This window comes from Mercenaria mercenaria, chromosome 2, assembly GCF_021730395.1.
Source record: "Mercenaria mercenaria strain notata chromosome 2, MADL_Memer_1, whole genome shotgun sequence".
NCBI lineage: Eukaryota > Metazoa > Mollusca > Bivalvia > Venerida > Veneridae > Mercenaria > Mercenaria mercenaria.
Genome location: NC_069362.1, coordinates 24,912,487 through 24,940,463, shown reverse-complemented (window position 1 = coordinate 24,940,463; position 27,977 = coordinate 24,912,487). Strand labels below are relative to the sequence as shown.

The window sequence follows — 27,977 nt, the reverse complement described above, 5'->3', positions numbered from 1 at the left end:
ACAATTTAAGGCATTTTACTTCATCAATAAGAATAGCTGATTTACAGTACACTTGTAAATTATAGTCAAAATGTAAATATAACTGAAGCAAGTATTATATATTTCATTTAATACTGCAAAATCATTCGTATTGGTTGGGGATCAATATTTGAGCCATGCCATGGGAAAACCAACATAGTGGGTATGCGACCAGCATGGATCCAGACCAGCCTGCGCATCCGCACAGTCTGGTCAGGCTCCATGCTGTTCGCTTTTAAAGCCTATTGGAATTGGAGAAACTATTAGCGAACAGCATGGATCCTGACCAGACTGCGTGGATGCGCAGGCTGGTCTGGATCCATGCTGGTCGCATACCCACTATGTTGGTTTTCTCATGGCACGGCTCATTTGTGGATTTCATGATTAAGTCAATCCACCAAATTAAGTCCCAACGTGCCATTAAAATTCCCGAATTCATTCTAGGTTCAAAGGTCAAACTTCATGAACTTTATATCCCCATGACAGCTGTTTTACAAAAACCAAAACATATAAAAACAAGAGCTGTCGGAGGACAGCAACGCTCGACTATTCAACAGCCTTGTCAATTGAATGAATACAAGTTGAAAAAGGGGCATAATTTTGTAAAATGCAAAGTAGAGGTATTGAACCTCTGTACTGCATGTCATATCATGACAGTGAACAAGTGTGTGAAGTTTCAATCCTTTCCAATTTGTGGATACTGAGATACCAGCTTACATACAAAAACTTAACAAAAAAGTGCTAAGTCAAAGGGGCATAATTTTGTAAAAATGCCAAGTAGAGTTATGGGACCTTCACAGTGCATGTTAGATCATGACAGTGAACAAGTGTGTGAAGTTTCAATCCATTCCAATTAGTGGATACTGAGATATCAGATTACATACAAAAATTTAACCAAAAACTGCTAAGTCGAAAAAGGGGCATAATTTTGAAAAAAAAGAGAGTAGAGTTATGGGACTTGCTTAGTGCATGTCAAATCATGATAGTGAACAAGTATGTGAAGTTTCAATCCATTCCCATTAGTAACTACTGAGATACCAGCTTACATACAAAACCTTAACCAAAAATTTCTAAGTCGAAAAAGGGGCATAATTTTGTAAAAAAGCAAAATAGAGTTATGGAACCTGTGCAATGTAGATCAGTTCATCACAGTGAATAAGTGTGTGAAGTTTCAATCCATTCCCACAAGTGGTTACTGAGATACCAGCTTACATACAAAACCTTAACCAAAATCGGGACGCGGACGCGGACGCCGACGCCGACGCCGACGCATGGGCGAGTGCAATAGCTCACTATTCTATGAATAGTCGAGCTAAAAATATATTGATGTTAACCGATGGGATGGGACACACTTTAGTACCAAAGAAACTAAATGATTTTACAGTTGGTGACAACTTGCTATTATATCAAAATTGTATAACTGATCACTTGCTATTATATTAGAATTGAATAGCGGGTCACTTGCTTTTTAGAAATGAATAGCTGGTCACTTGCTTGTTTGGAAGCGAATAGCTGATCACTTGCTTTTTAGAATTGAATAGAATATCACCTGCTTTTTTGAGCTGAATAGATGATCACTTGTTTTTTAGAAGTGAATAGATGATCACTTGCTTGGTAGAAGAGAAGCTTTTTAGAACTGAACAGCTGATCACTTGTTTTTCAGAAGTGAATAGAATATCACTTGACTTTTGGAACTGAATAGGTGATCACTTGCCTTTTAGAACTGAACAGCTGAACACTTGTTTTTCAGAAGTAAATACCTGACCACTTGCTTGTTTATGTGTTATGTCTTAAGTTCTCAACTAAATGACAAAATACACTAGAGAAAATAATACTCTATGCCATTTTATAAATAGATTTTGAACCTACAATTTTCCATTTAATTACCCGTTAACTGGAGCATATTTTATAAAAAGTAAAACAAAACGACACAACAAAGAAATTTAAAGTCAAATATTGCTATTTGATTTTCCTGTAGATATACATATATATAAGTTCAGCATTTTTTTAAAAAAAAACTTTAAGGTACTTTTGTCCCATTATCTCTTTTATACAAAGCAGTAATCTGATACAATGTAACCCCCAAAAAACTGACTTCAACTCTAAACCAAATAAATTATCATACTATTCTCTTCATACGTGCATAGTAAAAATACAATCACATCAACCATTATAAAAAATACTTCAGAAATAATAAATTACTTCAAACTTTCCGTATCTTATCCAGGTGGAAACTGAAATAAATAATTATTCATATTACATTAGCTAAAAAGCACAAAAGAAGACGTATGCAAAAACAGAACCTGTAAAGTACAAGATTGGTGCAAATAACAAACCTTGTGGAGTTTGTGGTCAATACCTAAATGATACACTTTCATTCAAAAATTAGTGAAAGCTCAACATTTCAAAATTTGAATTCTAGTAATATAATCCTCTAAATTATAGACCAAACTATTCCTGCTAAATCTCTCATAAAATTTATAAACAGAAAAGGTCATACAGCATGGGTCATATTTTTGACACATACTTGATAACCTCTGTTGAATAAGCATGTAAGACAGTATTCAACATTTCATACTATATGGAATTTATTCAAACTAGGCTAACAAGAGCTGTTTGTAAAATACATATACTTCAACCTCAAATGAGGGCAAGTTGAAGGTAAGTGGTCATCTACTGGCCAAAAGCAATCTATGAAAATAGTTTATCTTTGTCTAAATAGATTTTTTACTTTACTTTTTTCACCATTCTTAAGTGCAAATGTGGCAAAAAAAAAAAAACCAGCTATCTTCACTGACCAAATCTGAAGTCTTGCAGAAAGCAAATGATACTTTTAAGTATTTAAAAATGTTAAATAAAATGTGCCCCAAATAAAAAATACCTTTTGTGTTCTCATCTGATGCAAAAATCAATAAACACAGACAAATGGTAAAAGTAAAATGAGATAAGTTAACTTGTTTAACATCCCAAAAGCATACCTGTGTCATATACATCTGGAATAGCTACTAAAAATCCCTTCAAACACTAGAGTACTTGCTTGTTTTAAGCATTATAAAAACAAAATAATCTCCTGAAAAATAAGATGGGATTTTACAAATGAAATACAATGCTGTGAAACACTGCAAGTGAAACATGCCAGACAGGAGCTAGTATTTAGTTTCAAGAGATCTTGTGATCAGAGTTACTATCCACTTGCAATAGATTTCCGTTTCAAGAGACCGACTTTTATAAGGTTGCACTGTAGTACATAATGAACAAGAGACTATGATAATTTGCTCATAATATCAATGTAGAGTTGCAAAATACAGCAAACTCAAATAATATTGTTTGCTGTGATATTTTGGATGTAAAGATGCAAATCATCAAGTCCCGGGTTACACCCTATTCAATTCACAAAACATACTACACTTCTCAATTACACTTCTTCAGATATCTGATACTGTGATAAATTTGTGACATGATAACTTCTGGTCCGTAGTTCTTTTTATAGTTGCGATCAGTCTCCTCTGAACTTCACTCCACTAGAACAATGTCATTCTAGGTTTTGGAGTATAGAGCATATAGAATTCATACATAAAACACTCCTATCTCAAAAGCTTCCTCTAGTTCTTGAACCTGAAAGGTGTACAGCATTATTCACATGACCATGATTTAATTGTCTTATCCGATTTCTATGGAATGTTCAGCCTCCAGTAGGGTTTTAAACCTATGACTTCCCACTTGTACAGCCAGTGTACTAATCACGGAATTATAGACAACACTGTTGTGTCAACTGATGTGTTTTTATTTAAGTTTACTTACAGTTGCAACTGGACGCCAATGTATGCAACTCTTCCGGGTTAGAAAATTTAGTTGGACAGTGCAAGATACAGACGTTCAAATCTTTTGGTCATTTCAAAGTCTCAAATAAAAGTTCTGGCACTGATACTTTTAACTAGTTTATCTTTTTTTTTTAATGAAGTTGAGAAATTACCCACAAAATGAGCGACGAAAAAATATAATGACAGACTATCAAAAGTTCATCAAAATAAACGACTCTAGAATGCAGATTTTCATTTTTTAAAGATTTTTTATCACTATTTTAGGTGTAATTCCAGTAATGATCTTAAACAATCTTTTAATAGCTTAGAAATTTCTTGTATTTTAATGATGCTGTAGCAGTATCTCCTGGCATTTATTCCCCAAATGTTTTATAATTACTTATAGATTATTTCTGTTTCCATACATGCAACTTCCTGTCCGAATGAGCGCTCATACTGTTACAAAATAATGACAAAATCTCACCAGAATACTATTAAAATCTGTGTTTACTGTAAAATATTAACACTTCCCGTTAATATTACTAACCTGATGCTGGTTTAAATATTTGATCAAGTACTGATAGATTCTTTCAAGACTCAATGAAACATAATACATCTCCTGTTTTAATTCACAATATTAAAACAAATATATACAAGCTTTATTAAAGAACTGCCTCTTCTTAAAATATAAAGGTATAATATCTTCAGTTGCAATACAGAATATTTCAGTAATCCAATATATTTCATAAATGTACATATGAATAAAATCTCCTCTTTTTAATTCTCACATCTCAAAAAATGGTATAAGGGCTGTTATGGCCCTAGAGCACTCACCTGAGTTTCACAGCTCAAACAGCTAACAATTTCGGTCAAAATGTTCAATATAGTCACATAGGGAAAACTAGCCCCATGTAATGAATGAAGATATCATAATTACTTTTGGTATTGGCATACCCATAAACAATTGCTTTGAAATAATTTTGATATTGGGCCAGTAGTATCCAACATGAAGATTTCTGAAGTTCTAACATTGTACATAGAGGGAAAATAGAACATATCCCTAGAAGCAGTCTTTTTAAATGAATATGTAAAATTTGTAAAATCTTAGCAGAGGGTAACACTAGGAACATTCCTAAGAAATAATATCAAAACCATAACAGATATTTAGGATATTTCATAGGAAGATTGTACTTGTAATTCTAACTCAAAACAGCCATGTCTTTGAAGAATCAAACTTTGTAGAAAAAAAAAACTATTTGAAAATTAGACAACCACTTTCTGTATACAGGAAAAAGTGAATATGCCCTCTGGTGGTCATGTTTTTTGGATGACTATATACTTTGAACGATCTTAGCTGAAGGCTGCCATTAGCAAAAGAACATTTGAAATTATTTCAAAATCAAACTAGCTGTTTAAAGGAGATATTTTCTGAATATTTTACAAAGCTCTGGCAGCCCCTATGTGCAGTTAAGGGGAAATGTTTTGGCAACATTGGAAAAGCACTATCAGGTTACACAACTTCAACCAAATTGTTACAAAGATGACACCATTTAAAGTAGATACTAACAAAGAGATGACAGACAGTGAGTGATCACATTAGTTCACCTTTCGGCACTTGGTGCTCTTGTGAGCTATAAATAACAAGACATTGCAATATATGAGCACTTTCTAAAAACACATTTCTTCTTATCTTTACATGGCTAGTTTCTCTGGACAAAACTGTCTAAAACTGCTGAAAACTTTGTGGAATTCTGATAATTCATTTACAACTTTGTGGAATTTGGACAAACCAAAAATAAATCTAAAGATACCACTGTACAAATTCGAAAACTGCAGCTTAAAAACAACATTTATACTGGCTCTATGTCAGAAATGAAGTACAAGGCTTCCACCATTTCTCCTATTATTTCCAGTTTGGTTTCATACTGCATGCAAAGAAACCAGCTATATTGATACAAATAACATGTTTATAAGAATGTTTGAAGAATGATGGTTTCCTTTAGTCAAGATCAACTTGAGACAGATTCCTCTGTTCAGTACTTGGGGTCATTGGGGTCATCACAGGGGTCATTGCAGGGGTCACAGGACCATTGTCCTCTCCATCCTCACCTCCAAGTAAACTTTGTATCAAATTACCTGAAAAGTTACCACATCATGAAACTAATATTAACACAGTACTACTCTAATTATTGAAATGGAAGAAAGAAGTATCTGGTAATCTCACAGTGAAAAATATCAACAAGAGCTGTTTGTAAAACATGTATGCCCCTTGACCCCTACCCTGCCTATCTGCCCATGATGGCCTTTTTCTCCATTTTCAGTCTCGAGATCATTCTTGACCTTTGACTAGGTTATCAGAAATTCCATGTCTGGAGCCCAGGGGCTACCAGAAAATTCTGTCGGGTAACTAAATTTTTTCAGAACATGCCCACCGGGCTACCTTAAAACTGTATACCGATAAGCCCCAGAAATTAATACTTCACTCTAGTTGAAAGATAAAGCATAATTTTGACAGCTGTCAATAACCCCCTTATTTATCAAGACATACATGCCGGAGGCAATAATCATCTTACCACCTACTGACACACTTGGCAAACAATTAACCATACTCGGAGGCAATGTTTACAAAAACATGTTTTTAGACTGATCCAATGGCATCAAAGTCGCCAATCCATATTGTTCAAAATAACATGCAAACCAGCCTTAAAATTACATCATTTTACCGCCACCTGCCAAAGTCTACTTTCGTTTTTGCCGACATCAATATTTATCAAATTTTGCAAGGAAATACATCAGAGGCACTATATTATGAGGCAGTTTAGTGCATACATCCATTAATTGCTTTTGAATTTAAATACTTGCACGGCATGCAAAATTGAACATTGGCAAAAATCGGCAAATTCATATCAGAAACTATGCTGTATTTAAGACAAACATAATTCGGATAAGTGAATACACTGTGCCAAGAAAGTGAGAAACGTTACTTACTAGGTTTTAGTACTTTTATGAAACCACTATTTAAAAGATGTAAGAATCAAACAGAATTATTTAATGAATTTAAATGTTCTAATAAGACAAATTGCAACTGATACTGGAAGAGATTTGCAGTTTATAAAAATTGACTGACAATTCTTTTTATGATATTATTTTGCAATAATTAAAGGGAGAAAAATTTAGGACAGTTAGTGTATATAAAGTGGTGAATAAATGTTCCTTACCAAAGAAGCCACCTTGAGACTGTGACTTGGGAGCTGGAACTCCAAAAAATATCTGCCCTATTTTGTCAAGGTACTGAAATTATACAAATATATAGTAATCATAACAGTATGTTCAGCCATAAAATATAGAACAACCACAGAAAATATAATGCTATCAAATTATTTAAATTGTTACTTCTGAAAAAAACAAAACAAAAAAAACTTATGTCTCTCTATGCATTTAATCTTTCAATAAAACCTCAGGTGCACTCGGCATGTGAAAAACATTCATATAGTTTCATGACTCCAGGTCAAATACTTTTTGAGATGCATATGACACAAACTTTAAGCCCTTCCACACTGGTCTGGCTGAGTGAAATCAAAAACAAAACCTTATGTGCACAACTTTACATGCTGAATGCCAATCGTATAAGGTGTTATGACTACGAATTGAGGTCTGTGTGACACAAATTTGGATGACTGTATAGCCATAATAAACAAGAGCTGTCAGTTGACAGCGTGCTCGACTATTCTCAGTGCTTGATAGTAAAATATAAGCTATGAGTAAAACTTTAACATTATAATAAGCATATCTAAGTCGAAAAGGGGCCATAATTCAGTCAAAATGCTTGATAGAGTTGTCTCCTCCTTTTTATAGACTGGGGTCATGATGGTAAACAAGTATGAAAAATATGAAAGCAATATCTCAATGGACTTTGAAAATATTTGGGGTGGTACGCAAACTTTAACATTACAATAAGCATATTCTAAGTTGAAGAGGGGCCATAATTCAGTCAAAATGCTTGATAGAGTTGCCTCCTCCTTTTTACAGACTGGGGTCATGATGGTAAACAAGTATGCAAAATATGAAAGCAATATCTCAATAGACTTTGAAAATATTTGGGGTGGTACGCAAACTTTAACATTGTGTGACGCTAACGCTAATGCTCACGCCGACGCCGGGGCAAGTAGGATAGCTCCCCTATTCTTCGAATAGTCGAGCTAAAAATGACAAGGTAGTTCTTACTCCATTTTTCCAACCAACGGAAGTGGATTGAGCCCAGCTCAGCAATGAAAACGCCTGCACATGCCGGGAACCTTGCTCTTTTAACCTGTATCGTGGAGTTTGTCATTTTCGTTCTCAAGCCAGATTCAATCCACTTCCGTTGGTTGAAAAAATGGCATGCACTACCTTGTCATTTTTTTATTATCACAGGAAAATTCTGAATATTTTGAAGAAGCATTTAAATAGAAAGTTGCAGGTAATTTGGTGACTATAAATGTAAAGAATTTCGAATTGCTGAAATATCGGTCAAGTTACGGCATGTAGTCAACACAGTGGTTATATGTTCTGCCACAGAGTACCTGTGACTGAGTGTGGCAGTGCCAGCATCAGACAGTCTTTTGCTGTTCTTAATAAGCTGGTCAAGTAAGGTAAGACATATTCGCTAACTTTGCACCAGCTGGCTGGTTGACTTCCATTCAATCACTAATTTCAAAACAATTAAAACAACAGCAAAGTTTAAAACAAGAATATTCTTGAAGGAATAATTTGAAACAAGGCAGTCTGAAGACAGCTAAATCCCCCGCCACTGCTATGGATAGTGAAAGGGTAAACCTTTGACTTTAGCTGTGACCTTGACCTTGAACTGACATGGCTGACTCATGAATTCTGCACAACGTCTTGATGAGGTGATCATTTGACCCAAGTTTCAAGAAAATCCTTCAAGGGGTTTAGGAGATACAGAGCTGAAACCTTTGACCTTCAGTTGTGACCTTGACCACGAGTTGACATGGCTGACTCATGAGTTCTTGATGAGGTGATCAGTTGACCCAAGTTTGATGAAAATCCTTCAAGAGGTTTAGGAGATCTACAGAGTGGACACCAAATGGAAGGCTCAAACCTTCGACCCTTAGTTGTGACCTTGACCTTGAGCTGGCATGGTTGACTCATAATTTCTGCACATCGTTCTGATGAGGTAATCATTTGACCTAAGTTTTATAAAATTCCTTTAAGGGGTTTAGGAGATATAGAGCGGACACGAAATGGAAGGCTTAAACCTTTGACCTTCAGTTGTGACCTTGACCTTGAGTCGACATGGCTGACTCATAAGTTCTGCAAATCGCCTTTATGAGGTGATCGTTTGACCCAAGTTTGATGAAAATCCTTCAAGGGGTTTAGGAGATATAGAGCGGACATAAAATGGAAGGCTCAAACCTTTGACCCTAAGTTGTGTCCTTGACCTTGAGCCAGCATGACTGACTCATGGGTTCTGCACATCGTCTTGATGAGGTGATCATTTGACCCAAGTTTTATAAAATTCCTTCAAGGGGTTTAAGAGATATAGAGCGGACACAAAATGGAAGGCTCAAACCTTTGACCTGGAGCTGTGACCTTGACCTTGAGCCGGCATGGCTGACTCATGGGTTCTGCACATCGTCTTGATGAGGTGATCATTTGACCCAAGTTTTATAAAATTCCTTCAAGGGGTTTAGGAGAAATAGAGCGGACACAAAATGGCAGGCTCAAACATTTGACCTTGAGTTGTGACCTTGACCTTGAACCGACAAGGCTGACTCATGGGTTCTGCACATTGTCTTGATGAGGTGATCATTTGTCCAAAGTTTCATGAAAATCCTTCAAGGGGTTTAGGAGATATGGACCGGACACGATTTTGTTACAGACGGAAGGAGGGACGGACGCAGACCATTCCTATAATCCCTCCGCCACGGCAGGGGGTCAATAAGCCAATCAAAACCACATAGCCACAAAGGTCATACATGTATTACTTTAGTTTGTAAGCTTCTCTGTACATATTTATTATGCATAGATTATTGTACATATCAAAGAAGCAATAGCACACTATTCAAAAGTAATGTGATGGTAAGTTATTTAACTCAAGATTACCTCTTTATATGTAGGATCTCTGCTTATAGAAGTTTGATACTTTTCACACAGAACAGCAAATACAGCTAATTTTCCACTGGAATAAAACAAAGATTGTAAACAACTACTGAACAACTTTCAAATGGGAATAACTTTTCTATCTACCATGAATCACAGATATTTTGGAAAAGTATCAGCTTTATCTGTCTAAGCCATCATGCCTGGCACTGAACAATAATCTTATATAAACATACAAGCAAATCATTCTCTAACTTGATATGTGTCCATAGGTCACAGGTGCACCCATTTCATGTCATTGTACATTGTTTTATCACACTAGGTGATACATGCAACACAAACTTTTAAACACTTTATGTGTATTTTTCAATTTTCACTAAGTGAAGGACAATAACTCTGGCCTAGCTGAATGGAATCCCAAAAAGAACACCAGGTGCACAACTTTACATGCTATATAACAATCCCCTAAGGTTTTATAACCCTAAGTCAAGTACATTTTGAGATACACAGGACACAAACAGGACACAAACTTTTATTTGTTTTACTAAATCAAGGGCCATAACTCTGGTCTTGCAGAGTGAAATCAAAAACAAAACTCAGGTGCACAAATTCACATGCTGAATAATATTTCTGCATGGTTTCAGGATTCTAGCCTATAGGGGAAATATTGATATATGTAACACAAACTTTTAAGAGCCTATGTGCATTTTTCACTAAGTCAAGGATCATAACTCTAGTCTGGCTGGGTGAAATCCAAAAACAGAACACCAGCTGCACAACTTCATACGCTATATAACAATCCTGTAATGTTTTATGACTCTTAAGTCAAGTACTTTTCGAGAAACAAGCAACACAAACTTGTATACCATTTATGCATATTTCTGACTGAATCAAGGGCCATAACTCTGGTCTGACAAACAGAAATCCCGAATACCGAAACCCCAGGTGTACAACTTCACATTTCATTACCCTTGGTCAAATACGTTTTATGTCCTTTCATGTGTATTTTTCACTAAGTCAAGGGCCATAACTCTGATCTAGGTGAATGAAATCTCTATCACAACTTCACATACTGAATAATATTCCTGTAATGTTTCATAATCCTGGGTAAAATTCTCTGTGACAAACATGCGACAAAAACTCCTGCCCTTCTAATGCGTATTTTTGATTAAGGGCTACTGGACTCTAGTCTGGTTGTGTGAGATCCCAATCAAAACACCAGGTGCACAACATTCCATGCTGAATAACAATGCTGTGAGGTTTGACAACTCTGGGTCAAATACGTTTTGAGATTTGTACGATACAAATTTGGACTGACGGACATCCACCCACCCCCATTTTGTGGAGCACAAAAATTTCAGAATACCTTTCACTAATGCTCAACATATGCTTCATTCTGTCACAGACTCAACATATGTAATTCATTTATATATATTTCAATATGAATTAAGTATAAAATCTCTAATACAGAGTAAATATGTGGTGTCACTATTTTGATGCTAGTGAAATAGGTTAAATCTGAGAAAGCTAGAGCTATCACTGCAGTGAATAATGCCCCCTATGTGGATGATGACGTGGCAACGCCAACACCGGCACTTGCATGCTTCAAGTTAAAAATGCCTCCGATGGGGAGTGCTGGTATCTATGGGTTAAGTATAGGGTCACAGACTCAGTCCTTTCCCGTTTCATTGACCTTGGACATACAGACCTTACTGTTCCACACCAAACACCTTATCACGTTCAACATTTGTGCGAATCTCTTGAATCATTACAGATCAGAAACAAAGTATTTCGTATGTACAAACCAACTTACAACTAACTAACTAACAGACTGAGTGTGAATACATTAGTACATGTCCACTTTTTGGGGAATAAATATATACTCGACTTACCCTTCTAATGCTAATAATAGGAACCAAATAAAGTTTAATAAAGGCTGTATAAATGGAGGTCCTTTTTCCACACCAGGATGCTGTTTTGTATAGGTAACAAATACAACATGAGCAGTGTCCTTATTCTGTAGACATAAAAACCTGAAATGTCCAACAAGGAAAAGTAAGTAAGGTATAAGTTTACAAATGTGATGCAAACTGAATACTTCCTGAACTGGCCATACCAAACTGCATCTATCTGTGTTTAGTGTCAATGACCTTGTACATTTTGTTTTCTGATAAAAAAATAAAATCCGAAATGTTACAAAACGCCAGAACATAACCACAGTGACTATCTGTATTCATTACAGAATTTCATTTGACTGGATGGAAACTGCACAAGGAGTTGACTACACAAGATACTGATATAGTTGTCATTCGGCACAGAGCTAAACAAGTTTTTTTCATGTTTTAAGTTTAAAATGAAGATCATACCAAGATCAAGGTCATTATATATTTGTCAGTTTGTAGGTCTTGCCATAAAGTTTGCTGAATGTAAGCATAAACTAAACTGGGTTGTTAATGTGGGCTGTAGGCAAAACCTTAAAAATCTGGTTTGTACTGACCAACAAACAGACGTATACAGACAAATGGACGAGCAGTTCAATTGCAAAATGCCTGGGCACATAAAAAAGTAAATACTTCTTTTTCTAAATGTTTCAATGCAAACCATGTATAATTTCTTTCATGGAAACAAAAAGATTTCAGTTATTCTGTGAGGTATATTTAGATACAACGTGATGTTGAATACTTACTGTAATACAGTTTGTGCTATAAAAAGATCAACTTCTGAAGGATATCCCAGAGTTGTGTGGTATTCTATCAACATTACTGCTAGATTTTTACCGTCTGAGGAATGTAGGTAATGGTATCTAGCTTGAATATAATTTTTCTCTGAAATTATAAAATAAACTGCAATTAAATATGGATAAAAGTCTAGATTTTATAACTTAATTCTTAAAGCATAGTTAAGTCTTACACAATTAAAAATATCCATGTTTTTTAAACAATTTGTAAACAAGAGTGCCAGACTGTCACAAAATATGCCCGTCAGATGAAAACTGTTCAGCAGAGAGCTGACAAGGCTAAATTCGCAGTTTTTCAAGTAATTCAAGGGCCATAATCCAAGAGTGCCTGGGGCGATTTGGGTGGTTATAGAACCTGGCCCAGATATTATGCCCACAAACATTGTCAGCAAGTTTGGTGAAGATCGGATGAAAACTGTTTGACTTAGAAAGCGGACATGCTTTGGACGCTGACTGCCCTACCGAAGCCCACCCACCCGCCAAGGGTGTTCACATGATAATACACTCCACTCGTATAAAAATAGAGATATCTATTCTTAGAGACTACCGTAATCAAATTTCACAATTAAATGTACTTACAAAAGTAGCTCAAGCTAATATTTACTAGCAATAAATCCATAATTAGCACACTGTAAAATGCTAACTAAAATCCTATCAAACATTGCTCAAAGATATAACTCAGCACTTTATTAATCACTAATTGTAGAAACAGATGAGATGAGTTTGCAGATGCAGGTAACCAGAGTAACCTACCTTGCCAGAACAGCATGCCACATTTCTTGTGTAGATCAGGGTGTCCCGCCCGACATTCAGGTGCAACCCCGATAGTCCAGCGTAATGCAGCATTCAGGTAGTTGATTCGATCAGGACATTCATTATTATCCATTATTCGCAGTAAATCTACAACTTTATCTGGTTAAAGATACAAAAGTACAATAATATTACAGCACAGATAACAAGATACATGGAAAAGCTGTGCCAGTTTTTCAACTTAAACCAATTTAAAGAAATGAAGGTGCATTTAAACAACTCTTTTCTTATCTTATACTAGTAACTATAATAAGGAATTGAACACCTAGCTTTCCAAATTTGTACATTCAAAAAGGAAGCACAGAACATTCACTTTAGACTACTTGCCATGACAAAATATATTTGGCAAGTGCAATTTTTGAGCGCAGGTAGCCAGATTGGAAACAATATTTTATTTTAGGCACTAATGCCTAGTACTAGTACTAGCAGTAGATACTTGTTATTTGGTATACTGATACAAAATTTTAACCCAATGACAACCTCCATCTTGGGTTGCATAAATTGACTACAAATGAGACCTTTACTGACTGTTAAACATCACAATAAACACAATACTGACAGAAATATTTCACTAGTAACCACTAAGTATACCTGTATTTTCTTCTGTTACTGGTGTCTTTGCCGTATTTAACACATCTATCAACAATAAGGCTAAATCTGAGCCACTGCTATACTGCAAAATAATTTAACCAAATTTATAATCTCTGTATGCTTATGTTTCAACACGTGACTTCCATAATTCACTTCTTCAAAGTAAGACATTTCTGTTATGCAGAACTCTTGATTTACAAAGGCCTGGGATCAGTCAAAAATCAAAAGCCTAGTCTCAAGCCTGAAATCTCCTTTTTTCAACAGAGTTATATTGGGAATCTGGCCTTGAAAAGCCTGAAATCAGAACCTGTCCTGAAAAATCCCTAGCCTAAAACATTCACTCTCTCCCAAGACAGTATAATTATTTTCACAGTTCTTTCAGCCATGTCAACAAGTTCTAAAATCATGAAAAATTATGCAAATAGTTTTTCCAATAACAAACATTGTTTTAATTCAGTAAAAGTATAATGAAACCAGATGTGACAATGTAGGTGAATTACCTGCTTATGAAGTAAGAGTGTCTGTGATCCATTATACAGGAGATCTATTGCTTCAGCATACTTTTTTGCACCACTGTACCTGCAGAAACAAAACAGTTGGTTAACTTCAAAATAAAATAAAAGTAATGCTATTAGTATTTTCAAATGTAAAGACATATATATCAGAAATTAGACTAGAACCATTGGCCTCCTAACAGACAAACTTCAGCACATACTGCAACCAATATTGTGATCAGCATCACGTAGTCATTTAAAGTATGGCCATTGGGTTCCCTAGGGCATCAAACAGGGTCATAGAAAGAACTTATTTTCCCCCATGCGGTAAAAACCAGTAACTGGACAATCATTTTGATGATAATTTGCTGTTATTTTGACATCAAAATAAATTAACAAAGTATTTTACACATCTCTTTATCATTAACCTTTCCAACAATGCACATGTATATCTTTCAAAAGCAGCTACAAGTTCTTGATAATCCAAACAGCTAAAAATCTACAGCCCTGCATTTTATGTGACTAATACCATGAAATTTACAATTCATGTTATCACTATCAGCACAAAATGAATATGCAGTTTAATTACTTCTTCCACACTTGATACCTTGGCAAGTTAAAACAATTGTGCATACACAATGCTATCTTGATGCCCAACTGAGACCAAAAGTTATTTAGCAAACACAGGTGAGGTATGATCATAAAACTTACTTTGTACAAATATAGCCTTGTGAAATAGTGTTTTTGTTTAAATGAAGAACAAACACCCAAATGATCCGGATGAAACAAAAATGTGTAAATAACGCCTAAAATTAGTAAATAAAGTGGTCATTACAAGTGTCTGGAAACTGGTCCTGTTTGGTGACTGGTTTCTAACCAGTAATGTTTGGCGAAATTTTAGCAAAGTCCATCCTGTTTTGATGTTTCTATGCTATGTTTGTCACTGTTTGATGCAATTACATTACAAAGTAGAACAAGCAAATTCGATGAATTGGAATCCCCCGCCGAAAGGGTCAGAGTTGAGGAACGGCAAAAAAATATATCCAGCAAAAAGTTAAGAATGTTACCAAGAAGCAAATAATTTCATTAGTCAAAATCAAATTAAAAGAAAATGAATGGTTTGTTTGGGTGGGGGTGGGGTGAGGATACAACAGTTTACATGTTGATTATAAATATTGATAGAAAACGAAAAATGAAAAAAAAAAAAAAAAAAAAAATTGGGGGGGGGGGGGGGGGGGGGGGGGGGGGGGGGCGGGGGGTGACCAAGGTAAGGTGGTGACCAGGTGTAGGTACACAACATCACATGTTTATAATAAATGTTCATGGAAAAGAATGAAAGAAGTTTAATGAAATTCTTCCAATTGGTTGGTTTGTTATGTACAGATCTGTGGATTTTTAAACAGTTAAAGGGCAATAACTATATGGAAAATTGACCAATCGAAAAAAAACTTGAAGGGCATCGTCGCAGTATCTTGGTTCATGTCTATTTCAAGTTTGATGAAATTCTACCTGCTAGTTACTGAGAAATGGCTGCAGACGGACATTTTTCATTAAATCAAGGGCAATAACTCTGAGGGAAATTGACCTATCAAAAAAAAAACTTGACGGGCATCAGCGCAGTATCTTGGTTCATGTCTATTTCAGATTTGATGAAATTCTACCTGTTAGTTACTGAGAAATGGCTGCAGATGGACATTTTTTATTAAATCAAGGGCAATAACTCTGAGGGAAATTGACCAATCAAAAAAAAAACTTGACGGGCATCATCGCAGTATGTTGGTTCATGTTTATTTCAAGTTTCATGAAATTCTACCAAGTAGTTACTGAGAAATGGCTGCGGACGGACGGACGGACGGACGGACGGACTGACAGACTGACGGACTGACGGACGGACAACGCCATTTCAATACCCCCCTCCCGATTTCATCGGCGGGGGATAACAATATATTTTAATATAATCTAATTTAGGCCTAAAAAGGGTTTGTTTCCAGTTACCAGCTGAAAAGACTGGTCAGTAGAAAGATTGTTGTTGTTGTTGTTGTTTTTTGTTTCAATCATCTGTTATGCAGTGATATGTCTTGACTTGATTATGACTTGACTATGTCCTGATTACAGTGTAAAGTGAGTGTAAGACTTCAGTCCATGTCAAATATCCATTTTCATCACTCAAGCTTTGACCTTTAAAGGTTTTAGTTCAAGAAATTATATGCAATTATTTAAAACAAGTTCTTTTTTGTGTTGTTTAGACTAATTTGACACTACACAGTATTAAATGTTTCAAAACATGCAGAAGTTAATATAAAGGAAACATATTGAACTTTATGCAGTAAATTAAAATACAAATGCTTAAAAATATCAGAACTCTGGAAAATTGTGGGGACATAGTGGTTTGCACACAATTAAACAAAACTACCACTAAACGTTCAAAGATGGTGCCCCACTGTTTTCCTTAATATGTTTTTTTTTTCATTTATCTACTTGTTTTTAGGGAGAGAAGGTTAGCAAGAATTCACTTCTCCCTCAGCTAAGATTACTAAGAAGTGGAGTTTCTAGGGAGAAGTCTGGCTACTTATCTATGAGGTGTGTCACAGCATGCATGTCAAAAAAAAGGAACTGAATACTGTTTTTTTATCTTCAAGTTATTTAAACTGAAAAGAAGTTTAAAGTCAATAACAACTTAAAAACAAGAGGGTCATGATGACCCTATATCGCTCACCTGTTAAACTTCGATTTGGAATCATCAAGATAAACATTCTGACCAAGTTTTATGAAGATAGGATCATAAATATGGCCTCTAGAGCGTTAACAAGCTTTTCCTTTGATTTGAATGGGAAACCTATTTTTTAACCCATATGGCCCAGTTTCGAACTTGGCCTAGGAATCATCAAGATAAATATTCTGACCAGGTTTCATGAAGATAGGGTCATAAATGTGGCCTCAAGTGTTAACAAGCCTTTTCTTTGATTTGAGTGGTGACCTAGATTTTGACCCCACATAACCAAGTTTCTAACTTGGCCTAGGAATCATCAAGATAAACATTCTTACCAAGTTTCATGAAGATAGGATCATAAATATGGCCTCTAGAGTGTTAACAAGCTTTTCCTTTGATTTGAGCATGTGGCCTAATTTCTGACTGCACATGACCCAGTTTGCAACTTGGCTTAGGAATCATCAAGGTAAACATTCTTACCAAGTTTCATGAAGATAGGATCATAAATGTGACCTCAAGAGCGTTAACAAGCTTTTCCTTTGATCTGACCAGGTGACCTAGTTTTTGACCCCATATGACCAAGTTTCGAACATGGCCTAGAGATCATCAAGAAAACCATTCTGTGCAAGTTTGTATCAAATCAAAGCATAAATAAAATCTCTGAATTGCTGAAAGGGCCAAAACAGAAAATTTTGACCCTTTCAGGGGCAGTAAATCTAGAACCCATGATGGAATCTAGCTAGTTTTCAAAAGGAACCAAGATCTCATGGTGACATGTGTAAGTTTGGTTAAAACTGAATGTAAAATGTCACTTTTATATTATTCACAAGGTAAAAATTGACAAGGTTTGGCTCATTCAGGGGCTGTAACTCTAGAACCTATGACTGGATCTGAAGGATTCATTATGGAATTCAAAATCTATTGTTGTTACAGATATTTTCCAAGTCTGTATCAAATCAAACCATAAATGAAGTTTCTATATGGCTGCAAAAGCCAAAATAGCAAATTTTGGCCCTTTAAGGGACCATTATTATAACTCTGAAACCCATGATGGGATCTAGCCAGTTTTCAAAAGGTATGGAGAAATTATGCCACTACAAGTTGTGATTAAAATCAATTGCAAAATGTGGTCTCTACTGTGTTCACAAGAAATTGTGGACGGATGGACAACGGACAAAGAGTGATCGCAAAAGCTCACCTTGTCACTATGTGACAGGTGAGCTAAAATTAAATCATGAAAACGAAAGCTGAGAGGCATAGTTATTTGTGACTAACCAGAAGTTATCACAGCAGAAAATCTAAAATAATATGATTTTGGGTTTGTGGAAATACTGATGTCAACTCTAATAAAAAACAAGAGCTGTCGGAGGACAGCAACGCTCGACTATTCAACAGCCTTGTCGACTGAATGAATACCAGTCGAAAAAATGGCATAATTTAGTAAAAAAGCAAAATAGGGTTATGGAACCTGCATAGTGCTTATCAGCTAATGACAGTGGACAAGTGTGTGAAGTTCCAATCCATTCCCATTAGATGATTAGTGGGTACTGAGATACCAGCTAACATATAAGAATTTAAGTTGAAAAAGGAGCATAATTTTGTAAAATGCGAAGTTGAGTTATTGACCCTTTGCACTGCATGTCATATCATGACAGTGAACAAGTGTGTGAAGTTTCAATCTTTTCCCATTAGTGGATACTGAGATACCAGCTTACATACAAAAACTTAACCAAAAATTTCTATGTTGAAAAAGGGGCATAATTTTGTAAATAAGAAAATAAAGTTATGGGACCTGCTTTGTGCATGTCAGATTATGACAGTGAACAAGTGTGTGAAGTTTCAATCCATTCCAATTAGTGAGTACATACAAAATTTAACCAAAAAATTCTAAGTCGAAAAAGGGGCATAATTTTGTAAAAGAGCAAAACAGAGTTATGGAACCTGTGCAATGTAAGTCAGTTTATCACAGTAAATAAGTGTATGAAGTTTCAATCCATTCCCACAAGTGGTTACTGAGATACCAGCTTACATACAAAACCTTAACCAAACATTTCTAAGTCAAAAAAGGGACATAATTTTGAAAAAAAGCAAAATAGAGTTATGTAACCTGTGCAATTTAAGTCAGTTTATCACAGTGAATAAGTGTGTGAAGTTTAAATCCATTCCCACAAGTGGTTGCTGAGATACCAGCTTACATACAAAAACTTAACCAAATCGGGACGCGGACGCATAGACGAGTCCAATAGCTCTACTATTCTATGAATAGTCGAGCTAATAAACTGCAGTAAAAGGTTCATGGAAGTTTACGATGCGTATGCGCAAGCAAGCTTGAGTGTGGAGCAAAGCAGGGGTGTGGGGGCAGTAGCCCCTAAACATATTCATCTAAAAATAAAGTTAGCCCGTATAACGTTTGCTTTTAACATTTTTAAACTACTAATTTTATAGGGACCACTAAAGTGCAAGTGCTCTGTAAAAGGATATGGGCAGTTGAGGATCATGTAAAGCTGTTGAAAACACCCATCATTTTGAAAATTATACCCGAAAGACCTGTAATATTCGTAGCGTATATATACAGAATTGTTCAGGAGAAGTAGCAGATACATTCTATAAAGGTCACCTTGTTTGGTAATATATGTATTTTGCCTTAATTACAACATAATTATCAGGTGTCTAGCTAAGTCCAATTTTTTGGGAGAAGTCACTTCTCCCTCAAGCTGACTTAGGGAGGAGTGGGGAGACTTTAGGGAGAAGTGGGAAGACTTTTCCTACCGCAATGCTGTTGAGTGATTTGAAAGGTGGCTGTAATTTTTTCGTTTCTAGATAAAAAATTATTGATGTGACCATTCATTTTCTTAGTTAGATCATTTCCCATACAGTGGTTATTGTTTTATTACAAAATTCTGAAAAAAATCGTTTTTTTTTAAATCTCAATCCGATGTTGTAAATGTAACTCGCCGAATTTTGTACGACAGTATGAAGTGTTTATTAACACCGAGTCACCATGAACAGTATCGTATCTCACTATCTCACTGGAATAAAACTGAAAGTGAACTGTGTCAGTGTGTAAACACTAAACTAGAAATACATATTCAAATCAATTCATCAATGGAAGTCAATTTCCCGTAGTTAATACATTACATGTCGTTCTTTTACCATAGATAACAAATAATTGTGTACGATATACCAATTAATCGCATGGTTAATCAGCAGTTTCTTTATAAAACAATTTTTTGCATCGAACATGTTGACAATTAACGCGAAGTGTCAAGACGTAACCGCGGCGCTAATTGGCTGAGCACAATCGGCTTTGGTGTATCGGATAATTTGATTCGCTTTTACAGTTCTCGGGAAAATCTCGCAAGTACCTGAAGTAGGCGAAGCTTAAATTATGCTATTCGACATTCATTTTGACACCGTGCAAATCGTCAACAGTCTGGTTAGCAGTAATTAGCGAGTGTGGATATCAAAGAAAATCGGACGACTTGCATTTCGCTTTGAGGTTAGATTTGAGCGAAGTTTGAAGTTCCAAAGCGCCTTTTTCGCTCAAGTCGCCCACTCGCAAGAGCCCTGATATGTACTTCGACTGTCCACATTCTTCTTTGAAGAAAATATTAAACTTCTTTTTCAAACAAGTTTTTTTCTCTAAATTTGTTTTTGTTGTGTGTCTAACATACTGGTTCGAGTTGTAAATTCGGCCACTTTTTGCATTTTTTCATGAATATTTCTTTCTTTATACAATTGATTTGTACAAAATTTCTTTCATATCATGTTATCATTAACGGCCGTTTACAGTATGGTAAACAATAAAACCGCGCTTAAAATAACGGACAGGTTTACCCTCCACATTTTACCTTAAGTTCTAGAGGTTGAAAATATTCGGCCACTTTTTAAACATAAAGTTGGTTATATTTTCAACATTGTCTTGGAAATAAATTGTGCTACAGCCAATGTCGTTCTTTTTCAACAAACTGCAATCAATTTTCAATAACATACCTCGTGGGAAATATTTGCCAACAGAGATTTAAAAAGCGCCTGTCATCCTTCGCACACCAGCATGACGTAGTTTAATTTTTACGTCGCTGTTTATTACACATTTTAGCATAAAACTGCCGTTCTTGTCACTTTTCGGGGGTGTTTTAACAGTAGAGTAAACGTATGTTAACTGAAAAATTCTCGAGCTCACTTGCTGTTATAACACCTTTTTATATATTCGCGTCCGTGGCAAAGCATAAACGTATTACGGCCCCAAAACGGGTAATTCTAAAGGAAATGACGTCAACGTAAAAAAAACAACGTAGACACGGAAATTCAATGACGTTGAGGGACAATATATCCATTTACTTGGTTTTAATGCGTTTAATGCGAGTAAGCAGATGTTCATTTCGTGTTATAAAGTATAGATTTGAATTAACCCTTGCCGGGCCTTAGCATAAACGAGCGCGTGCGATGACATCACGCAACCCGCGCAACAAAATATTTGCTATTTAGAGTACACAACTTTAGGGAAGAACAACTTTTTTCTACTCACCTCAACGTTATTTTTTGTAGACTTTGTTGCTAAAGCATGTGCTTGTGATGACACAGATGCGTTCTCAAGCATCTGGCTCGGAAAAAAGTTTTAAAGTGGGTGGCCAAATAATTACGACCTGGCCGAATTTAGGACTCGAACCAGTACTTATTTAGGTACTCAAGGAAATGAAAACTAGTTAACTTTTATATTTTTTGAAACATTGCAGTTTTATTTTTTCATTTTGACAGCTCTACTTTCACTTTCATTTTGCAATTTTTGCATTTTTTTTAACATGTACATGGTTTGTAACACTGCCACTCCCGAAGTACCTGGTGAAATATGTTAGACACACTATAGTCATAAAAGAAATGACAAAATACTTTTGAAAAACTAAGCTTGATATCTTCTACAAAATAGAATGTGAACAGTAAAGTACATGTGATATCTAGTTAACAAAATGTGTTGATCAAAAGAGCATAATCTGTCTTGAGAAGTTTTTCTACTTATTTCTAACAGTTTGATATATTCTTTATGATAAACCATTACCAAGGCTTATGTGTTATAAAAAACTAAAACAAAAATTCACCCAAGGGGAGGTTTCAAAGGCTTTACAAGAACCTTTAACTTAAGACTGGAAACAAACCTTTTTTACAGGCCTTAGCAATAAAGAATGCTTCTTACATGGATTAGTTTTGTCCCAACAGTGGATATTATCCCGTTATCAAACAAGTGTAAAACCCTCAAGGACTTTCCCGTCACCATACAAAATGATGCTTTCGTCTTTCACGTAAGCGGTTATTTTCACTAATCACTTATGTTCGAATAATGTATTATATTTATACAACTGACCGAGTTCATAATGTGCGAAAATTTCCCGGATTTACCGCATGGCTTAAATTTACTACCATGGTTGTTTATCTTGAGGCAGAAGGCAGTGGCTACGATTACGGTACCGTAATCCTAGCCTCCGATTCTAGGATTACGGAAGCTCCGTATTCCTAGACACAGCTATGAGGATTATAGGCTAGGATTACGGAAGTACTTAAGAGGCATCAAATGTATGTTAGGACATGCACAAATGTTATTGTAAACTTACTTATTTCACTAAAAATATCGTGTTTTTTTTCATGCCTGCCCTATTATTTCGTGCTATCGATCAGCCATTTCGGGTTAGTATAATCTTAAAGAAACAGGCAAAATCAACATCCGTATACATGTTTTTCTTTCCAAAACCACACTAAATAAATATATTTTTTGTTTGAAAATTGGCAGACAAATGAAGAATTATATATATTCTTAATAGGAAGTGTCTAGGGGTACGGATCTGTACCTCTAGAATCTGATTCTAGAGGTACGGATCCGTACCTCTAGACAAGCCTGTTAGGGGTTTTCTAGGGGTACGGACCTCCTTTTTCTGGAGATTTAGGGTTATTTGTATGTTGAATTTTGTTGAAAATGAAATAACAAGTAAGACTTAAACAGACTTCACTTAAAACTTAGATCTAATTGGTTTACAGATACCAGTGTTTACAATACTACCGTATTTTCCCGTATTAACGCCCCCGGGGGCGTTACATTTTCCAAAGAGGGGGCGTTTATTTGAGGTAAAAAAATAAAATATGAAAATTTTTACAAAACTTAAAAACATCGTTCAAACTAGCTGTAAAGTGTTTCTGTGTTGTTTAATCCCTCTAAAACGTAATTATTTGGCATCCAATTTAATGCAGTGTGTCTTTTATGCATTTAAATACGGTACCTCGTGTATTCCATGTCTGGCTTTTTGACACGCTCGCGACACTACACATTACGTCGTGACCCAAACAGCTGTGTACTCCGATAACATTTTCCTTAGTACATGCGGGTAGCTAATAGCGCAATACACAATGTCAATGGTTTGACACGCTGATGTGCCTGCTTTTAAATTAAAAGTTCTTAAAACTGCCGAAGAAAAGGGTATATCGTAAACACATTGCTGCAAGTTTTTTAAAGTCGGCAGGAAGCGTGTGCGCGAGTGGTGTAAAAACAAATCAAAAATGTATTTACCGTTTAATTTTCTGTTACGTACCGTACTTAGTGCAAATGTTTTGGACTTACGGTACTTGGACTGTTTAAAAGTGTGTTTAATATTTAATACACTGGACTTTAGTACTGTAAATTACTTATTATGTGGACTTATAAAAATGAGGTAGGTGATTTTTTCCCGTTCTTGTTGACTTTTTTTCCCTCCAAAATGGGTGGGGGGCGTTAATTAGAGGGGGGGGCCTTAATTCGGGAAAATACGGTATCTTCCCTTTCAATACCTAAATAACCGAGGAATTCTAAATCAACACACTCGCTGATCTGTGCCAATTTACTGTTGATAACAGCTAGATTAATGAATGAATCTATCTCTTAAATGAGTTCTATTTGAAATTTAGCAAAAAAAAAATAAATAAATTAGGCATAATAATATGCACCTATTTATTTTGTTATTTAACAAGGTATATTGATAATCGGCACGGAACTGATTGTTTAATAATCAATTAAGCGACATTAAGTAAAAGAAACTGCTTGTGAAAATGTCCCTTGTATCTCGTAACGGCTACCAAATGAGTGAAAAACATAAATACACTAAGGGTTAATTAGAAATTAAAAAAGTTTTATCCCAACATATGTAACATTATTTTGTTTAATCTTTATATCTTTTTTCTGCCAGTTCGAATCCTCGTGATTTATTTGGTGTTCCTCAGTTTTTTACGTTCCGAACAAAAATGTAACAAATCGGATGATTGTTGTTAATCTGTAAACCATAAAATTTAGATCCAAGTTTAAGGTGAATTTTGATGAAGTATTATTTGTTATTTCATTTTCAACAAAATCTGAAATGTAAATGACCCTTAATCTCTAGAAAAACGGAGGTCCGTACCCCTAGAAAACCCCGAACAGGCTTGTCTAGAGGTACGGATCCGTACCGCTAGAATCAGATTCTAGAAGTACGGATCCGTACCCATGGTTCATACAGGACTTGGCAAAAAAAATTCAAGGACTTTTCAAGGACTTTTTAAGGACTTTTTATGGATTTTCAAGGACTATTTTAATCGCTTTAAATCTTAAATTACAAAACCATTTAGGCTCTTCATAAGGCATTATGACAGAAGAAAAGTTAAGAACAGTTTTATTTTCCATAAGCTACAACAGCATATCTTAACCTTTATGAGATCTTCAATGGGATTACCTTTTATGAGCTATATTTGCCTGTATACATACTTAGTACATGTTTGTTATAAGTCTTTCAAGCTCTCAAGACTAGTTTTCAATTTGTCCTCGAGGGACTTCACTTCTTGTTTTCGTGTGTGATTTCAACGCACTTTCTCCCATAGTTCCGACATCAATGAGTTTATCACATACACTTATGCTTGTCTGACTTAAACTCCTTTAACCACGATGAATAATCATCCTGTGTAAGCCATTTATTGGTGAAACTACATGTATTTTTTGGGCCACTCATTGTTGTTGTTGATAAGTCACGCTACAATGACCTTGCGCATAATATTTTAACGTTGTGAAAATCGCTATTCCGTATCTAACTTCCGTACCGAAACGGTGTTCAACTAGCGTTCCCTCCGTGGGTGTGCATGTATTTTTATTTTACACCGTTTTTTCGCTCGTTTTGACTTATTTATTATTTATTTTTGTATTTTTCCCCTACAATACGATTGCACCCCCGTTTTTAGCAAAATTTAAGGACTTTTCTACCTTTTTTTTCAAAATTCAAGTACTTTTTCAGGGGATTTTTGGAAGAAAAAAATCAAGGACTTTTCAAGGACTTAGGATCAAATTCAAGGACTTTCAAGGACCTGTGCGAACCATGCGTACCCCTAGACACTTCCTTCTTAATAATTGCTCAAAAATATTTTTTTAAATATTTATTCCTTAAAAGTTTATGATTTGATTTTGCCAATCACTTTAGATTTCCTCGCATACTGGTACTGATGATAAACCCGAACAGAAAATGAGGTTTTTTACCTGTAACTTTTTTATTTCTGCAAACTGAAATCAATGGTCGGTATCAAAATAAAGCTTTGCTGAAAACTTTACATAATTCGATTTTATATTTAGTAAGCAAACTCACACGAAGTGAGGGCCTGAAAGGGGTATGTCAAAAGGGGACTTTATGAACGTTGACTGATGATAAATTCGAACCCTTTGTCATTTACAAAATTTTCTTGGTATTATTATATTGAAACTTTCCCCAAAAAGCTGCAACAGTCATTCCTGATCAAGTAATGAAAAGTAACAAATGTCAGGCCGTCATGTTTCGACAGGGAGCATGCGCAAAAAAAACACCCTCTTCCCACAGGAGTCTGAAATTCTATCAATAAGACCATAGAAGTATATCTTTACAAAAAATACCCCCTATATATATAAAATAAACACCAGGAATGAAACGTCAAAAACCCAGGGTGATCAAAATTTAGCGAGCGTAGTTAAGAAATAACACTAAAATACACATACCACACTCGACAGCATTCAAATCTGACACACTTTACAAGAGTAATCAGACATTTTCTGAGGTTTTCTGAGATTTTCAGCTGTCGCCGAAGCCATTCGCTGACTCATTCGCTGATGTCACAACAACAACAACAATTACAGCGCCGAGATAAAGATAAAATACTTATTTTATCCTTTAAAATTTGTTCATCGAGTAAATAAGTATTAGAATATTTATATGTTTACATCAGTCTATAATAACCGCTAGATTCCTTTTGCAATAAAAAGATAATTTACAAAATTTGATTGGGAAAACCCGTAAAGGGAGGTTACTCTTGTGATAATCCATTTTACGATGCAGCGGAATATCTAAATTTCAGTAGTAAAATTTGATACTTGGTGTACAATGTCTTTTTTTATATGAATAGAGCAATATGAAAATGTCTGTTATGTAATTTGAAGGTAAGACAGTACGGGAATTGCTACTTTCTAATTTTATCCCGGCGCTGTAATTGTTGTTATTGTTGTGACGTCAGCGAATGGCTTCGGCGACAGCTGAAAATCTCAGAAAATATCTGATTACTCTTGTAAAGTGTATCAGATTTGAATGCTGTCGAGTGTGGTAGGTGTATTTTAGTGTTATTTCTTAACTACGCTCGCTAAATTGCGATCACCCTGTGTTCCGTGCGTATTTTCAGGGGACCCTGGGTTTTTGACGTTTCATTCCTGGTGTTTATTTTATATATATAGGGGGTATTTTTTGTAAAGATAGACTTCTATGGTCTTATTGATAGAATTTCAGACTCCTGTGCTCTTCCCCAGTAATTTTGGATAAATATTTTTTATACAAATTTATGTAAGTCATTTATTTATACAGAATATTTACCAATTTTGTTTTTGTTTACACCAGTTGGTGTTGCAAGTGGAAACTATTAGATGGTGTGTTCAATTTTATAAATAACAGCTTGCAATCGAATATTTCCAAGGTGTTCGACTTTATCATCTGTCCGGGTTTATCATCAGTACCAGTATAGAATCGGGCGAAATCAACAACCGTATTCGTTTTCGTATTTTGTTTTCACTATTTTAAGTGAAAAAAAAGTAAGTTTACAACATCATTTATGCATGTTTTAACATATATTTCATGCCTCTTAAATACTTCAGTAATCCTAGCCTATTCTCATAGGTGTGTCTAGGAATACGGAACTTAAGTAAACCTAGAATCGGAGGCTAGGATTACGGTACCGTAATCGTAGCCACTGCCTTATCTTGAGACTTGACCATGTTGACGTGTGTTCGCAGCTGATGAAATTTCCTGTTTTCGTTTCATTGGCTATATGAATCAAATTCTTTAAAACTAAAATAAAGAAAGATGATTAACCTAAAGTACAGGGTTCGATACATTTGATGTGCCTCGTAGAAGTTGCCGGAATCTATACATTTCTGACATTTAGCGAGAACTCTCTGGACGCCTGCTGCCATTTTGGAACTTTCCACAACACCGGTATAAAATGCGAAAAGGTATAAAATGCGAAAGGGAATAAATGATTCGTTTAAGAGACATTCATATGACATAGTGCACAATATTTTCATAATATGGAGAATACTATTGATTATATCCCTCTTATGTTTCATATGTCTCACTTAAAAGTGATGAAAAATGTATCGGATCATCAAGACTACTGAGGATGCACAGGTCCTACAAGATGACCTCAATAAACTACAGGAATGGAAA

The 27,977-nt window shown here is 35.4% G+C and overlaps 1 protein-coding gene across 1 annotated transcript; it reads right to left on the bottom strand.

The window, feature by feature from the left end:
• LOC123563540 (Golgi to ER traffic protein 4 homolog) lies at positions 1–27,832 on the bottom strand. The gene is made up of 9 exons (XM_045356387.2): positions 27,624–27,832; positions 14,559–14,637; positions 14,059–14,140; positions 13,411–13,569; positions 12,607–12,745; positions 11,813–11,953; positions 9,924–9,999; positions 7,037–7,109; positions 1–5,954 (listed from the first exon to the last, which is right to left on the bottom strand). The coding sequence occupies exons 1-9, from the start codon at positions 27,815–27,817 to the stop codon at positions 5,818–5,820; spliced, it is 1,080 nt and encodes a 359-aa protein (XP_045212322.1). The 5' UTR covers positions 27,818–27,832; the 3' UTR covers positions 1–5,817.
• Positions 27,833–27,977: the final 145 nt, after the last annotated feature.